This window comes from Centroberyx affinis, unplaced genomic scaffold (assembly GCF_046629955.1).
Source record: "Centroberyx affinis isolate AG114_WGS23_722 - 3 ecotype Tasmania unplaced genomic scaffold, CSIRO-AGI_Caff_v1 ptg003784l_1, whole genome shotgun sequence".
Taxonomy (NCBI): domain Eukaryota; kingdom Metazoa; phylum Chordata; class Actinopteri; order Beryciformes; family Berycidae; genus Centroberyx; species Centroberyx affinis.
The window spans coordinates 232,501-251,245 of NW_027281654.1; the positions used below are offsets into that span (position 1 = coordinate 232,501).

The 18,745-nt window shown below is 41.0% G+C and overlaps 1 protein-coding gene across 2 annotated transcripts in view; it reads right to left on the bottom strand.

Annotated features, from left to right (window-relative positions):
- Positions 1-18,490, bottom strand: part of trabd2a (TraB domain containing 2A) — a 71,663-nt gene extending 53,173 nt beyond the window's left edge. For both annotated transcript variants that reach the window (XM_071541091.1, XM_071541090.1), the window contains exons 1-2: positions 17,699-18,490; positions 15,613-16,173 (exon numbers count right to left, since the gene is read on the bottom strand). In XM_071541091.1, the coding sequence (XP_071397192.1) occupies positions 15,613-16,173; positions 17,699-17,803 (666 nt within the window). In that variant the 5' untranslated portion in view covers positions 17,804-18,490. The remainder of the gene's footprint in view (positions 1-15,612; positions 16,174-17,698) is intronic.
- Positions 18,491-18,745: the final 255 nt, after the last annotated feature.

An 18,745-nucleotide genomic window follows, 5' to 3' on the forward strand; every position in this document is an offset into this window, starting at 1 on the left:
AATAGAGAGAGAGAGAGAGAGAGAGAGAGAGAGAATCCACCATGACCTTAGGTCACCTAAAAACACTTAAAAACAAACCACACAAAGTCTGAAAAGTTCTGAAAAGTGTTTGCTGCTCAAGATTCACATGTTATCTTGCATTCCAATTTGGGAACTTAACTGCAAAATATTACTGAAAACAAAAATAGACTTCACAATAACTAAACTCTCAATATACTGTAGCTTATGTAACATACTCTTAACATAACGGACTTCATTTCACTGTGAGGAAATTCAAAATTATTGAAAATGCAGCAACTTTGGTTAACACACATAATAGTAACTTCAATAATCACACAAAATTGCAAAGTTTCTAATTTGCTTCATCAAGAGACACAACATGCTACAAACATGCTACAATTGCTTCTAATAACTCATATATTGACTTATGACATTCTGATCTAATATGGCTTTATGCCATAGTAAACTTAAAGTAAAGCACACCTACACCAAATATCAAGACAATATAAAATTCTAGCAAAACTGCCTCACAGCACATACAAGTGGTGATAGATAGATAGATAGATAGATAGAAATGAGAAAAGGACAGAGAGAGAGAGAGAGACATGAAGATAGACATACAGGACGGTGAACATTGCAGGGAGGGTGAACAGTGGTCTTGTTGTCAGGCTCTCACAGCTTTTATGATCCCAGCTACCGCAGGCAGACGAGCCCCGATCCCCAAAACACTAACAGTCTTTGGTGGGAAATGAACCTGAAAACTTTCATCCACAGACTGGAACTCGCTCTGGGTGGGAGGAAAACTAAACAATATAGGAGGGCTGCAGTATAAGAGACAGAAAGTGTTTGTGTGTGTGTGTGTGTGTGTGTGTGTGTGTGTGTGTGTGTGTGTGTTTGCGTGTGTGTGTGGGTTGTGGGTATGCATGTGTGGATCATTTGATACACATGTTTATGGATGTGTTTGTCTGGAGTGTGTGCATGCTTGCGTGTATGCTTACAGGCACGTGTATTTAATAGCTTACATACATTTGTGTGTTTGCACTTGATTACGTATGTGTGTGTGTGTGTGTGTGTGTGTGTGTGTGTGTGTAAACAGACTTCACAGAGGTGGATCAGCACAACTTTTTCATGAATAAAATGCACCAATACCACTTTTTTCAATGCTGATACTGATTCAATCACCATAAGTACCAGTGGATGTGTTGGCTAGTAACATTTATTTTAACTTCACATTACTTTTTTTTGCTTTCAATGGTTCATTTTTGTCATTAGACAAAAACGACCAAGTTACCATCTATTTTCCTCCATTAGAGAGAAACAATCCTCTGTGTGGGAGATAAATTTAGCCTCTTTGCTTTGATTTCTGATATGCGACACGTGGCTCTTGGTGTCGGATTATCAGGAAATTGTCAGGTACCAATACCCTGTTTTGGCCTGCCATCAGCCTGATATCTAATACCAGCATTCGTGGTGTATTCCTGATTCTCTCCCTAAGGGGGGGAAAGTAAATACCTCCATTAGAAGACAGTAACATTATATGCTACTGGTTTCACACAAACAGTGTCAGACAGAGATGGACACACACACATACACAACATGGAAAAAGTATACGCAATGTGAGATATGACATGAAATTTCTCTCCCTTCTCTCTCCTTTTGAGATGCAAAACAAGTCGGGGCAGCGGACCATCACATTTCCAGTTGTGTCCAGACCAATATCTGTCAGTCATCCAAGAAGCAACAGCTATTAATCAAAATGAAATATGTTCCATCAACAAGATCTTATCTAGAAACAACAACTGCAGGCTGTGAGAGCTGAGTGAGAACTGTTTTCACCAGTTTTTTCTTACCAGAGTGAAATCAAATTCACTTAGGCGAGGTGGCAGTGGCTCTACGCAAGATGGCCCAGCCTGACAACTCGATGGTAGAAGATACAGTTACAGTATACGCCGAACCCTTAAGCTACATTTACACCACACGTTTGAAGTGACATAAATCTGTTTTTTTTACATATCCGATACGTATCAGATTTTCTGCTCAATGTGTAAGAAAGTCGCATGATATCTGATTCTTTGAAATCTGATTTGTGCCACATTCATATGTGGAGCTTACCCGTCTCAGCCCACATGCGACCTGTGTCTGAATGCCAATATTGTATTTTTTTGTGGCCAAGTGTGTTTTTCAATGCCATTGCAATGAAATGTCAACACATCAACAATGACCTTGATCATGTCCAGGTCAGCGACGTTAGCTGACCATCAGTCCACCACCATCGATAAATATGGAAGAAAGTGGAGTCAAGAAGTGAAATGTCAACTTCCATTGTGGGGGAATGCTTCAGTGCAAGCTAAAACTGAAACAGTCTGCTAGCGGTTACCGAGGTCTAGTGTCCAATGCCAGAGAAAAAGAGAAAAGATGTCAGAGAAAATAGCCTCAAGGTTGCCATACTGGCTAGTGGCATTATTTGTCGTTCATTTGCGCATGTGTGAAGAGAAATGCAACTTGTGTATAAACACACAAATCAAATACAGGTCACATATGATAACGTGTGTAAACAGCAAGCCCAAAAAATCTGATATGAAAACAACTGGATTTCAGCAGCAGTGTGAATGTAGCTTTAGAGAACGACTCCTCTCATTCTGTAGTACAAATGTAGCCATTGTAGAATTCTGCTTGTACTACTGAATGCCTAAAATGTAACTGCTTGAGCTGCATGTAACAGTGATGTAACATTGTAGCACAACTGTTACACTGCTGCTCCACCCCCAAAGGGAATTACTTCTGTTCTCTTTTCACAAGGAACGATCAATCAAACAGTTAAGAGACATACATTTTATATCAACTGTCTACTCAGTTTTACCTTCCATTTGAGAAAGAAAAGGAGGCAACAGCTGTGGAGGCACAACTGGATATTAGATGCAGCATGGATGTAAGATGACGGACTTTTTTGTTACTTTGATAGTTTTGCTTGTTTGATTGTGAGGAGCTTAAGTGTCTTGACAAAATTGCTGTTGGTTATGATTGCTGGCCACTGTGTTCATTTACTTAAAATGTTGTTTGTCACTGCATTACATTTTTTATTTTAGGCACTTTGTAGAAACTGTTATCCAATGCAGTAATTACAGTAAGTGCAATGGAACAATTACATTTCTAAATCACCAGTAATGCAGGGACCAAATTGTCATGATGTAATTAAGGCAGTGAGAACTAACTCAAGAAGTCATGGTAGAGCAATGACTATAATGTCAGAGAGCGGCTTTGCACCGTTGGTTAAAAAACATCACCCAACTGGAATAAATTCCTGTTTGTGCTTCAGACAACCATTCATTATACATCCTGGTATGTGTGGAGATGTGTAACACTGTCAAGATATTTGCCTGTCCAAGTCTATTTCTGGTCAAAACATCTGTGGAGAACAGCAACGTCTCACAAAAACCTCCAGTGTGGTGGGCACCTGTGAAATTCCACCAAACCCACCAACAATGTGGCTTGGAGCCAGAAAGACACAAGTGGATTTGTGGTGAGGTTAGCTCAAAACAATATATGATCCTTCTGACTGTGGTTCAACAGTCTGTTTTGTTCAGTATGATCCATAATTGGTATCTTTGAAATTACCCTCATTTTCGCCATCAGTGCCACTTTTACATGTTTAGATACACATTTATTAACTGATTTCTTTATTAACTTTGAAGGATTTAATTCCAAAATGCAATGTATCCATTTTACCTGATAGTAACTGATCAGTGTTTCAAAAAATGGATGATTGGGTTCATTGATTCTTCAAAATGGTAAGCAACGGTAAAGTTTGTTTCTACTTGATTAACCAGAACAGCAGGATTTGAAAAGGGAGTACATCTTGCACATTTCAAATCAACATTTAGTTCTAGGACATAAGTGAGGGAACATCAAAACAAATGACAGAAAAACTGATAGTTTGTTTTTTTTATCTTTTTGCAATCACTTATTTTGTGAAGCAGATATCAGTTTAAAATCGCACTCTATTAAAATTGAGTGCTATGCGAAACTTTTCCACAATTGACAGGTAACTGTTCTGTTGAGAATCAATAACCATTAATCCTCTGTGTTGGAGCCTGCGGCCGGCTTTGGCCTCGTCTTGCCAGGCTGTGAAAGGCAGTTGGCTCAGAAGTGGTCCAGCCAGGTTTGGCCAGTTTCTGCAGACTGTGGAGACGCTGGCTTTGAGCCAGACAGGCCGCAGCACGGCTAAAACCTGGCCAGCCGAGGGAAAGCACGAGCCAAGAACACTTTGTAAGAGTTGGTGTCAAATTGTGACATGTTGGACACTTCATTTTGGAATTAAACCTCTATAAAATAAAACACATTTATATTTAATTTTGTTACATTTGCTTGTGACTCCGTTTGACATTGTAACACTGATTCTTTATGTTTGCCTCAGTGGCAGAGATGCAGTTGTGAATAAAACGAGTAAGTTATGAACCCAGTCAGTTTACCAATACAAGCATCACATCAGTCTGATATTATTTATATTATGCATGTATATCTTAAAACATTTGCATTAGCTTAAAGTGGATAAGCTCTATTTCACAAATGAAAAGTTGACCATGTGGGTAAAATAAGTCAGAGGTCGGTGTGTCTCAGCATGATGAGGTCACGGCCCGTCTGATTGTTTTAACATGAGGTTGTGAACAGCAGCATTAAGCCGTTCACAGCTGATGTGGATCCGCAGATAAAGACGACACTCAGTTCCTTCTTCCCTGATATCTATTACGTCTCCTACCACCCTTTTTCCTTCACATACACATACGCACACACTATCACACACACACACACACACATATAAACATAAACACAAACACAGCGAGAAGCCTGTAGCCACTGACAGCTATTAGTCAAGACCATGCTGATGTTACTCACTAACTTCAGTGATGATGAAAAGCCCAAGAAAGTCAAACCCCCAGACACAAAATGAAGCAATTCCTTCCTTATCATTTATAGGGGAAAAAAGTTAAATAGATAAAGAAAGTGAGATAAATCTAAGTCTTTTTGCTGTTGGATCATCACAGTGCAGTCTGGAGTTCACATCAAAACAGTGTTTTATTCATGGCTTCCATGTTTAGCCAGTGGAAATCTCACAAAGGGGCATTTTGCAGCTTACAATCTCAATATTTGGTATTTAATTTGATGGACCTTGTTATTGTTTCAAGTGGAGTTTCACTGAAACCTACAGTGTTTTGATGTAAAAGGAGATACTACTAATAACTGCAACAATTCAATCTTTAATCTCAATTAAAGTATTGCTGCTCTGAAATCAAACACTTAATGAAATATTTAGATTGTTTTGTAGCTATCTTGGGACCACTGTTTACAAAACATTACACGTTGGGGTTGGATTGATCTGTATTTATTTATTTATTTTTAAACATGCAGCAATGAATATCAGATAACATTTAGTTTTTTCTCCAAAAAGCATGTATGATATTTTGGGATGATGCCCTTCATTTCCACCAGTGACATGCTAATTTACTGCTGATTGGTCGTAGCTTAGTAATAACGAGGGCCCCGGGGCCTCTGCCCCTTTCAGCCTGCAACAACCTCATCTTGCACAACAATACAGAGACTGATGGGCAGCAAACAAATTGAAATTAGCATCGTAATGACTCTAATGACTCTTACATATAACTTACATTAGCTTTAAATATGAGAAAGCTACTGTTAGTGACTGTTAAGGAGATTTGTAGGTGCATGTAGAGTTTTTTGTTTTTTTTTCACTTAGATTAAGGTGGAGGCACACTGCAAGATTTCAGTGTTAACTGCCCAACAAGGTAGAAGAAGATAAAGGAGACAGTGAAAGACTAAAGATTTAGCAAGCAGATTATGCATATTTGCTACACAAAAAGCAATATTTTTTTTCAATTACCATACATAAACTAATTAAACCATGAAACCTGAAGTTAAACTTGAAGTAATTAAGCACAAAAGTTTAACTCTTAGCCCAAGTTTCGAGACTCGGTGTAGGTTTTCGGTGTTTCTCCACTTGCAGTTTGTCCTCAGCAGAATTTCACAATCAGATGTTGGAACGGTGGATGGAAAACTGCTTGCTAGAGTGAATGAGGCCAGTGGAGAGAACAGTGATAGAGATATCTATAATTTCATCTGCACTTTAATTTAGAGGGAATTTTTTACTTGTTTCGTTTGAGTTATTATACTTTCATCTTAGAGGCGATTGTGTGTTTGATTAAGAAAATCTAATGAACTCTATTTAAGTTAAGTGTTGCCTTGGACCCGCTTTGCTGAGTAAGGAATTACTCTGAGTGAGTCGGGTTTTTATTTCATCTGAATCAATCTATTTTTACACATGGACTATTGGACAACATTTTCCTCCTTTGAATATTGACTGGATATGTCAGAACAGAAAATCGCATTTTCAACACTGCGTGACCCTGATCTGATCATTTCATTTATAGAATAAATACACGGAAATACAGTCTGGAGGGGACGAAATGGGACGAAAACCCATTTCATCTGTTCCATTTTAAAATCATCACAAGATATCAAGAGTTATATAGTGTCATCTTTAGCCTGTACTGTAGTGTGAAGATGCCAAAGCCAGCGGAACGGTCTATTTACTGCCAAGAGCCCATAAATGCTTCAATATGCAGTTCCTAAAAGTGCCACTATGTGCTTTTGAAGTTGACAAAAAAAAAAAGGTACCACGCATTCAATAACGGGTATAAGATGGGAGGTAATCTACTGAAATGACTCTCTCCACTTATGGTCTGTTCAATTGATCAATTGGTAGATTGATAAATTGGATTAGTATCTCTACAGGACTGTCTTTCCATTCCATTATTATACTTCTTAGTATGTGGAGCGCCTCAAAGCTCTCTTGTTAGGAAGATGCTGTTTTGTTTATGTTTTCCCCTTGGCATATTATTTGTGGCGTGTCTCCAGATCCTGCAGAGTTACGTTGCAAGGTTATTGTCATAGACTAAACACGTCATGGGATATTACGCCAATTTTAGCTCCTCTACGATGGTTTTGACCCTCTGTGAATGAGACCAGAGCTTGAGTTGTTCAAGCAGGATTATCATGGCCATTCCTAAATCTTAATTTTAGACTTCTACCCAAATCTTAGGGTACGCCATGCCTGAGGAGTTAAGGCTGGCAAAATCAGTGTCTTTCAAATCAGTTGTTAAATTAATTTCTCCACAGACCCTAAAACTGTCTTTTAATTAGTGAATAGTGAAGTAGAACGATGACATCCATTCGAGGATTGCATTTTATTGACCTTGAGAACTTGTGCTTAAAACTCATGAAACAACAGAAACAAGTTGGGAAATTTTAGCAAAAATGTCAACCAATTTCACATAATAACCCAAAAGCCAATTTTGGTGGAATTCCACAAAGGAAAGATCCACAGAGCTGCGGCTGGGCAGAGATCTTAGACTTTACTGTGGCATCATTCCTCTCTCTGTTCAGATAACAAGCCTGTCGTTAAACAGTGGATTTAGCAGTGTGGGGCCTCCTGACATGCTGCATGCTCAAACACACACACACACACACACACACAAACACTTGTACTTGCGGATTCTCAAACACACACACACGTGCTATGAGGCTCCTCGGCCTGCGCACGTTTTCATGACCCGGTGTTAAGTCAGAGAGACAAGCTATTAAATCCCTATTTGAGCTGGACAAACCTGTGTTACACAGCCAGGAAAAGCCTGCAGCACTCTCCAGAAGATAGACTGCACTATACTGGACTGTGTTACTGTATATACTGTACGACTTCTCCTTGGCACAGAACTGGCACCATCCAGCTGCATCTGATCAGCTTTCATTCAGGTGCACTCGGAAAACAAAAGGATGCAAATGGGTGGATTTACTCAGGAAAGGAAAATCTAGTAAGTAATAAGTATATTTGATCTATATTTGGCCTTCTAAATGTTGGACTCACTTGAATCAGGATGATGTACGTACAAGTAAAGAAGGTTTCTGGTTTAAAGTGCTGTGCAAATCTAGTCTCTTCAGTGGCAAAGACGTTTGCTCACAATTATAGAGAAACTGTTATTGGTCCTAAATAAAACTTTTTTGAGGAACTTTCTAGTATTTTATGAAAGAAGAAATTCTTTACAGCAAATAAAGCTTACCCACAAAGCCTCCTGTGATTAAAGAAAGATGATCTATCAAGACGCATTTTAGAGTGTGCGATTTATTGCCTGGTAAAATGAGGGTTGAATAAACTTGAAAAGATACTGTGAAATCTTTTTTAAGCTGCATGACAACAATGCTGCTGAGTAACAGAAAATCAAGCCATGCTATTATCTAATAACACAGCTGTTGAATGTGAGAGTTATGAAAAAGAGCTCTCATCTGTCATCTATCTAGAAGCCTATCAAGTCTTTTCACATTAAAACTAATCACCTCCAGGGCTGGTATGCTCATTAGCCTTTCTTCATGTTAACTAGTTGGAATGCTTCAAGCTTCAATTTCTGCCTATGAACCAGGATAGTTGAAATGAAAGTGAGAGCATTACACATCTTTGTTTCCGGTGTCATATATCTAGACAGCTAGCCACTCAATAGAAGCCAGTCAATACGGAAAGAAAGAAGTGCCAGCAGAGATATTGCATTTGAATTGCATTAATTTCTATTTGTCATGCTCATATTGAACCACTGAATTTGAATGTGTAGGGCACAATTTGAAATTGAATACAAAGACTTGAAATTGAAATTGATTATTGCAAAATTTTACCTTTGCTACAATTTCAAATTCAGCTTTCTCAATTTTAATTCAGTTTTTTACAGTTCAGATTGAACTATCTGAGATACACATCTGGGAATTTAGGAAAAGCAAAAAGCAACAACAAGCAAAGTTTAAGTTTGAAGTTTGCCGTTTTAAGTTGAAATTGATGTTTTTGTCCTTGTCTCATTCCTACACTTGGGTTAGGGTTAGTCTTCAATAGTTACCTTTCAGTTGGGAACTCTAAAAAGTGCCAAAAGATCAGAAACTTATCAGAGAGCGTCTATCCGGATTTGGCTAGTAAAAACTAGCAGTGAAATTACCAGTATGATCTCCAACATTGCTGGATTAAATCTTTGCTCATTTGCTTTTCCTAAATCCCCAGATTGTGTCTCAGAGAGCTCAGTCTGAATTAGAAAACTGAATCTGAACTGAGAAAAAATAATTTGAAATGATAGTTAAAGGTTAAATTCAATAAAAATCACATTGAATTTCAAATTGTTACTTTCAAATTCAATCTTTGTATTCATTTATTCAACTTGTTTTGTTGTTTCAGTGTTTAATATGAACATGACAAATTCAAATATATGCAGTTTAAATACAATCCCCTCTGGCACAAATCTCTTTCCATAATCAAAGCTCCTCACATTCAAACTCATCAGCTCCAGTGATATACGTTTAGTAGCCTTCCTTCATGTTAACTTGTTGACAGACCTTTAGCTTCAAATTCTGGCTACAAATCAGGATAGTTTTGAAAGTGAGAGGGGCGACACGTCTCTGTCTCCGGTGTCACCTATCCAGACAGACAGACAGACAGACAGACAGACAGATACTGCCTGAGGAAGTGCCAGACATCTAATATGGGACTGTTTGGTCAACAGAGGGAAGGAAATCAAGCACCTCAGTGAGACATGTAGCCAGGGACTCAAGGGAAGCTGTGAGGACATGTTGGAACCTCAGTCTGGAACACTGTACACACACACACACACACACACACACACACACGCACACGCACACGCACACGCACACGCACACACTCAATCATACGTGAACATGTACATGCACTCATGCAACAACAGATATGGACAGCCATACATACACATAGACATGGATACACACACACACACATACACACGCACAGTGGAGCAGAATGTTAAATTGCAAAATGTTTCATAGTCATCATTCTTCCACAGCAGGGCGAGGGACAACTGGACACCAACTGGATTAATTTATTTGAAACTGTAGCTGACAAATCTTTTCTACTGGCAAGAACATGCAAGGAGAGTTGCTCCGATCTTGTTTGGGTAGAATTTTAGTGACACAGATCATGAGTAAGCCATGGCTGAAACAAGATATTGATCCATTAGTTAAAGTTTGGCCACATTTTATTCAGTGCATATAAAAGTGCAGCTGCACTGCAAAAAATGACCAACTTAGCAAGTGGATTCATCTTATAAGAAGACTGCTCAAGTGTAAGTAAAGACATCTTAGATCAAATAATCTTACTGTACAAGCACATTTTAATACAAGGTAAGATTGCTTGCTGTTCTTGTCATTTCTTTTGCAGTGTGTACGCATGTGGCTAAGCATATAGAGTTTCATCACCGCTGGCCGTTCTGTTCTGTACGCCATGATCATTACATCAATGGTTTGGAGAGCCATGGTTCTTTCCAGTGGGACAAATGACATCTAATCAAATTTGCCCATGTGCTGAAATTACAGTGATTTATTGGAAACACGGACGTGCATGCATACCGTATGTACTCTCTCTTTTGCTCTCTCTCCGCTCTCTTTCGCTGTCTCTCTCTCTCCCTCCCTCTCTCTCACACACACACACACACACACAACATAACTCACACACATGTAAATACACACACACACACACGCACACAGACTGACGTATGTGCACAGACAGACAAGAATTGTTTCCCCATTAGAGGGAAATATTTTGGGAGTCTTCCTAATCAGAGGGAAGAAGACAAGAGAATTTCTCATTAAACACACATGCAAATGCATACACACACACACACCCTCACACACACGCACACATACACATACATCTTCATCATCATTACCATCATCATCACTGTGATCATCATCATCATTTTCATCGCTCGTTTTGCCATCTAATCTCATTACCAAGAGGATTGAGGCAGATTTCCCTCTGTGGGCAAACTCAGGGAAATCAATGGCAGCTTGCCCAAAGCAGTGCCCACGCCGGGCCGGAAAATAAGGACAGGCATTGTACTCTGCTGGATCTCAAGCTTCACTTTTCATAGAATTTACATAACCAACACACTTAGCAGTCATTAGGATTGGAACAACACAGGCCGGGGAGTTCGGAGATGCTCACACTTTGTGACAGGCGCTGTCCTGCCCCATGAAGTTCGGTACAGACTGAGTCCTGGGTTTGCATGTGACCTCTCAGATCTATATGATGCCGCTAGACAGTTTCCCATGTATTTGCTGATTCAAGAACAGAACGCTGGTAGATGTATTCACTGTTCAAGTATAAATTCAATGTCCTACAGAAACCTCATATCCCCAGTTTTTTTTTACTGTAATTGAGAGCAGACCATGTTTTTCGTGACCCTGAGGTCAAGCTGAAACTGCGTGAGCATCAAAGGAGGAATAAACCTTTTTTTCCCAATTCCTGCACATTTTGGGAGATATAAGGTTGTTGCAGGACACTGGCAATGTGAGATGCAAAAGTTTGATTTAGGCTGGATATGCGTGTTATGGCCACGTTTAAAGAAGAGCATTCTTCTGCAATTGGGTATGGAAATACCTAGATTGCAGACAGGCAGGAGGATTTAATAATTGGGTTAAAATCACCAGTGCTATTGAGACTGGTTCACGCTCAGTTTCACATTGGGCAGAAGTTATGTTTGGTTTTGGCCACTGAAATAACTTTCTCATATCTTATGCTTCTCTTCAGGCAAAGAAAGAGAGGGAGAAGGAGAGAGAGAGAGAGAGACAGAGAGAGAGAGAGAGAGAGAGAGAGAGCGAGAGGCTATGGAGGAAAAACTAATTCCTCATCCAACAGAAATATTTTTCAAACAAATTCAATTAGGCCTGTAAGATGAGTTGGAACTACTCAGACCATGAATGAGAATTAAAAAACGTAACGAGAATTGAATTACTCCATCAAATGGGAAAGCAACCATATTTTCGGGCTGACAACCATGCATTTCTGAGACTTCAGGGTGGGTTTTGAATGGATTTCATCAGCCCTTGGCTCATGAAACCTAGCATATGGGGGGACCATGTAACCCCTCAATTCAAGTGAAAAGAAAACACCAGAATTGAAGTTACAAGGTTGTCACACAGAAGTAACGTCATGATACCTTTAATGGAGACAGCGTCACGCCTTCCTTCCTTAATGGCCGTTCTACTGATCTCAGTTTGCATCTCCGCTCTCCTTGTTCTTGCCCGTCCTCAGTCATGAATGAACCAAAAGCGTTTCAAACATTCCTTCCCTTTCCTCGTAGACGTACACTGAGACCAGCATTCATCACCTCTCCATGCACCATTACTCCCAGTGATGGGAGGAAAAAAACAACACTTTCATTAGCAGGTCTGCTCCATTGAGGTGTGGAATGTCCCGTGGGTTTCCAACAACAGTGACAGAGAAAGCAGTCCTTCATACAGCTATTGTTGTCCTCAACAAGCTCACTTAGTGTAATGGGCAAGGCTGAGCTCGCTCATCAAAAGGCGAGGGGCACCGTGCGAGAGTAAGGGCAGCCATGCTTGGCCAGATTAGAGATCTGAGCAAAGAAAATATATTTCATTGTGGTTTCGAATAATGAGCTCAATGTGCTTGATTTATATTGCCAGACAGACTCAAAAATGGACACATCACTTGTAAGATGAGATAAATCAAGCACTTGTCTTTTTTCAGTGTAAAAAATGCAATGCATTTTGTTGCCCAAGTCTTACAGACATTAGCCAATTTAACACAGCTGCACAATTCCCGCACTACAGTGCCAATAAAGTATGAATCAGTTCAGTTCTGTTCAGCTTTGTTTGATGAGTCAGTGTGAAAGCGAACATACTGAATATTAACATGTCTGTATGAAGTGACGGACCTGGCTACAACCTCAGGTAAAGTAAGTAAGGCCTTGTTTCCACTCTGGCTTAAAACTTGACAATTTGCATTTTAAGCATATCTTAACATCTGGACATAGAATGTGGACAAGCAGGGAGGATGGCAATCTGTTTCTCCTCAACAAAGGCATAAGACTTTGTTGGAGACAAACATGCATTAAATATTTTCTTTTTCCATTTGCCTCTCCATAACCTCAAAGTCTGTTTCACGCCAGTTGTAAATGGCCAGTGAAAATATCGGCTATTACAAACCCTAGGTACGGTTCTCCAGTTGTAGCTTGATAGAACGGCTTTCAGTCAGGCGGCAGTATTGTTTTACCCGCAGAGTATCTCACTCATCACACTCTATCTGCACATCATACAGCTGAGTTGAGCTAAAAGGCTTTAAATGACATTGCCCTTTTCAACTCAATAACAAAACTGTGAAAAAAATGTTTATGAACTGCTGAGCGGGCTGCTTCAAGCCAGCAGGGTTGGCCGTCCATCAAACTGTTGCTGATTAGATTGGGATTGAGTAGGGAAATAATGGAGTGAGACGCTGTGGGCTAAATGTGCAGCGTCAGGTTAGGGGATGAATTAAATGAATTAATTGTTGAGCCTCCTGGAGGTGTTGTGAACCCAATTCAATGAAAACTCTGTGATGGGAGGTGTCCTCTTGACAACCTCAACGACAAACCCAATTTCTGCCACCCACCTTTTCCCTTTAGCATCCAGCGCTCATCCTGATTTAATAACACAAGGAACAGTTACATCAGATCTGCCCAAAACCAAAGAACTGCATGAGAAGTGGATCTGAAACCCTAGTCAAAGACCTTCAGCCTTTAGAACACACATAGGCAGTTGCTGATATTTGCCTTAATAGGTCAGTAATCTTCTTTAATGGTAAGAGACGTCGTTTTATGGAAATATTCTATGTAAATGCCTTTTCAACAGTGATGTTTATAACAGGACAGGACTACCGGTGGTGCTATGGTCAGACTGGCTGTGTAACTTTTGAGCTCCCTAAGGCGGTCTGCAAAAATCCCCCTAAATTCATATAACAGAACTGACAAGCAAGTTTTGATAGCAGGAATGGGGGTAAGAAACATAAGCAAATAAAGGCGAAATGGAAGAGACAACCAACATCTGCGAAGTCGAGGAAAATGGCGGCGAGGGAAATACAACCGCCAAGGTGCGCACAGGTTTGGAAACCATCAGGAAACAGATAAAGGACCTTAAATTAGAAATGAAGACTGATTTGCAAACATTCAAGGAAGAACTACAAAGTGATATGAGAGATGATTCGGATCAGTTCAAAAGAGAAATCCACTACAACACAAGCCAAATTTCAGAGTCATCTGTCAAGAAAAATGCTACCTCGTCTCAGTCAGAGTGAAATCCTCTCCAATGATTCAAAAAAAAAATTTGAATTTTCACAAAGTGTAAACTTTAACTTACCATGCTCCGTGTTTTTATCTGGAACTAAACACTGCCTTGTTTCACTTCAAACTACAATGCAAACAACTGGCACAAAATCAAATAATGCTACATTAAAATGTGTATACTATATTATGTTCCATTATTGTAGACACACTGTATCTACAATTCACCAGGGAGAAAGCAAAGAGAAACTGCTGCTGGGTGGTTAGGGCAGAGAATTATAGTTTGGGGGGCCAACAAGGCCCGCTTTAAAATAACAACACTTTAAGCTTCTGGGTGTTAGGGTAAATGGTCAAGTGTAATCCCCTTAGCGCCCAACCAGCATTAGCAGAAATTCCACAATAATACGCAACATGATTTCATACTGACTGCTGCCTTTGAAAAGACGTCTGGTAATTGAAAGGGTCACCGGGGGGCGCAGACAGACAGACAGACACACAGACACACAGACAGACAGACAAGGGGACTTAAGAGCATTGGCTCGAAGAACAAGGCTTCTCTTTTTTTTCGGCTGATTTCAGACCCGAGTCATTAGGATCCATTTTTCTTTAATAACAAAGGACACGGCGGAGCACGGCTCACTGTTTGTACAGCTGATTATTAACACCACCACACCTCTCTCTGCTCAGCTAAGCTCTGAGAAAAAGAGGGAGAGAGAGAGAGAGAACTATACGGGCCTCTGTGTTCAGGGAAAAAAATATCATATGTGAATCTATACACCTAACATTTCTCATTTTAATTTGGCATTTTAGTCCCTTGAGATAAAGTGTTTCATGAGGGGAGGTGGGGCCTCTTCAGCAGAGCAGATTTTACATTAACAACACTAAAGAAAAAGATAAACCAGGACTTCTAGAAAACCACTGACTTACAGAAGAACAGTGAGGCCCTTTTATACTCAATATTTTGAGTCAACGATCTCAACTTCATTTAACTTTTACATAACCAGGGCTGCATACTGAGATAAAAACTTAGAAACGGTGGCTCAGTGGTCAAAGGCGCGTACCATGTAAATGCATTGTCCTGGGTTCGAATCGGACCCAGAACCTTTGTCACGTCATCCCCTTCTTTCCCCACAATCTTTCCTGTCTATCTCTACTTTCAACTGTCAAACAAAAAGGTGAAAATGCCCAAAAAATTACCTAAGAAAAACAAAACTGAGAAAGCACATGCTGGGATGACATCTATTCATGTTCCTGTTGACTTCAAACCATGATAAACATGCGTTCCAAGACCCATGTCCCAAGTTATTTCATGACCGTGTCCTCAACACTTCTTTCTCAATGGATGGTCACAAGGTAACACACACAAACAAAAAGGCAGTACAAACAAAATACATGAAAACCTGAAAAAAAGGCCTGAACCCACCTGTGAGAAGTTGAGTCCGTTGAGCGGGTGGCACTGCTCCTCCACCTTCTCCACCGCCCCCGTTCTCTTCCTCATCCTCTCCGCCTCCTGGGCCAGGTACAGGTCCAGCACCGGCACCCCTCGCGTCTTAATGTCCGCCTCAGTCAACGAATTCACCATCAGCATCACCCAGACGGGACGCTTCCTCTCCCAGTTCCCGGCGATGGCGTTGAAGAGGTAGTCCGCGTAGAGTCCCTTCCCTCTCTGATCCGGCGTCATCCAGGACGGCATCATGAGCTTGACGTACTCCAGGTGTCGCTTCAGTCTGCGGTAGATGTCTCTGGGCAGGACGTCCTGGAGGTTCTCGCCCTGAGGGAGCAGCTGGCAGCTGGTCAGGGCCGAGATGGTGTATGGGTCGGTGAGGTCCAGTTCGAAGTAGACGATGTTGCTCTCCTGGAAGGCCTGCTTGGAGTTTTCGGGGATGAAGTCCCAGACGCGCGTATAGGGGACGTGGATCGTGCCGTAGAAGTAGGAGGGAGGGTCCCGCTTGATCGTCCACAGGAAGGAGTTCAGGTCAGTTTGCTGGGGATAAGAGGAGAAGGTTAGTGTGAGAGAGACAGAGAGACATGGAGAAGGATGTAGAGGAAAGAGAGGCAGAGAGACAAAGAGAGAGCAAGAGAGAGAGAGAGAGAGGCAAGAGAGAGCAGGCTCTGCTTAATAGAGCACAGGAAGAAATGTACATTCATTTGATGGAAAACCTCTGAAGTTTTATGATAATGCATTACAGCTGTATGATGCTGTTCTAGTCTAGTAATGTGGAGTGGATGGGTAGAGGGGGTTAGGGCTCTTCCCCCAACTAAAGACATTCAGACAAGGAAGACACACAGGCAGAGAGAGAGAGAGAGAGAGAGAGAGAGAGAGAGAGAGAGAGAGAGAGAGAGAGAGACTCCATCTCCATTTAGAAGTTGTTTCCCCTCATTCAGTTCTGTTGTAATTCACAGACACTGCTCCTGTCTGACACTACATCCACCAGCCAACAAAACTGCCACTCTGTTTGTGAGAGACTGTTTATTGGACAGACTGCTAACGGACTGATAATGACTTATTAACAGTCCACTTAGGACCCAAGTGCCAAACTAACAATACACACATCAATGTATAGTCAAACTGTGGGTTGGTACGCACAGAATGGACCGCCTTCCTTCTTCTGGTGGGTCCAAAACACACATGAACACTCATCTGAAATGGTCTATTCGACTTTGAGGGACATGACTGACAAGTGAGAACTACTAATTAAAAAGGGATTTAACAGAGTTGTTGAAAAACATAATTTAAAAGGTTATTTTTTGTTATCAATGTGTAAACACAATAGAATAGAATGTTTAATTAATCAAATTTAAAATGAAACTTTTAAAAATGTAATCTTGTGATTCTCCCCAACACACACACACACATAGACCTGCATGTTATAACACAAAACCAGTCAATAGACCTAATGGAAGAAAACGGGGGGAAAAAATGCGGACCACCTGTTCTGTCCAAGAAATAGACTGACAAGGTGAATCCAGGTGTGCGCTATGATCGCGTATTGACTTTATCAATCAACTACATTTACCATTAATAGACGAATTGGGGAGACTGGTCAGAGGATGTTTAAGTCTTGAACCAGCTGAGACAAGCAAAAAAAAGGGAGTGCAACTCAGCATTAAGAAGTTAGTCCTAACATTTTGTACTGCGTGTAAAAGAATGAGCACTGTGCCAAAAAAATGACATCCTTGATTATGGCTCTGTCGTTAATATACAACTTTCTGACATAGGCTACTTTACAAAAAGAAAACACAGTATGGTTGTTTTAACGAAAATCACTATAATATCCCTATAGGGACGTGTAGTGTGTCTGGTACTCGACAGTTTATAGTAACGTTATTGGACTTCATAGAATTTGTTATATCATATTTGACTCAGTGTGTGAGTCCCAGTGAGTCTTCTTTGCAGTAGGCTATTTTGTCTCCTATGGTATCACCATAATATTGCTATATTCATATATTTGCTGTGTGTGCAGGCTTACTAGTTTTTTTTTCATAAGGGGAAATTTTTAATCACTTACTTTCTTATTTAGCTCGCAGTTGGTGGAGTCCTTCAGCCTCCATTGATCCGCTCGGACCAGCAGTATCAGACAGGACTGGATGAATGCGCCCAAAGCGCCCCGCATCGTAGCTCTCCAAGTGTGCACGGTCCTTTTCGCAACGTGCTGCAGCAACTATTCCTCCGGCCAGCGAGCTCGGATAAAGTCCTATTTCCAAAGCGTCGACTCCATGAAGTCACATAAAATGAGCTGACAGGTATCCGACAAAACGCCGGACAAAGTCATGTTGGATTGAGCCTTGACATGGAAGTAGTAATGCTGTTGTTTCACGTGTGTTTGAGAGAGAGATGTGGTCATTGGAGTTGTTAAATAGAGAGGGTCACATCATCCTCTCGTGGGACATTTGGTGACTCTTTCTCCGCACCTCCGACCCGCTCCTCCGCATTGCCTTCACGATGTTTCGCGATTCCCACACAAAAAAATGACCCGTTTCTACAAAGTTTCCACGAGTTAATCGCAGCGCAACGTGTGAAGGTTTGAAGTAAACGCTGAGCGCAACAGGTCCACGCTGTGTCAACGCACCTGAAGCCAAAAGTAATTTCACTCTTCTTCCTAGTTGCCCTGCTGATTCTCAACAGAAAAACACGCATGCATGAGTACAGCTGATGTGTCCGATCCCGGTGTGACTGAGGAAACTGCACCGATGAGTTGAGCTTTCAGTGGAAAAAAAAGTCATAATCCAGCCAGGTCTCTCCGCGGTGAATGGCCTCGGTTGGTCCGCTGTTTCTATGTGCAGCTCGCTCTCTCTCTCTCTCTCTCTCTCTCTCTCTCTCTCTCTCTCTCTCTCTCTCTCTCTCTCTCTCTCTCTCTCTCTCTCTCTCTCTCTCTCTCTCTCTCTCTCTCTCCGACGTGTGTGTGAGAGCATCACTGTCGGGGCAACTTCACTCTACCTACCCCCTAGGTTGTAACCCCCCAACCCCCTCCCTCCATCTCTCTCTCTCTCTCTCTCTCTCTCTCTCTCGCTCTCTCTCTCTCACACACACACACACACACACGCATACACACTCA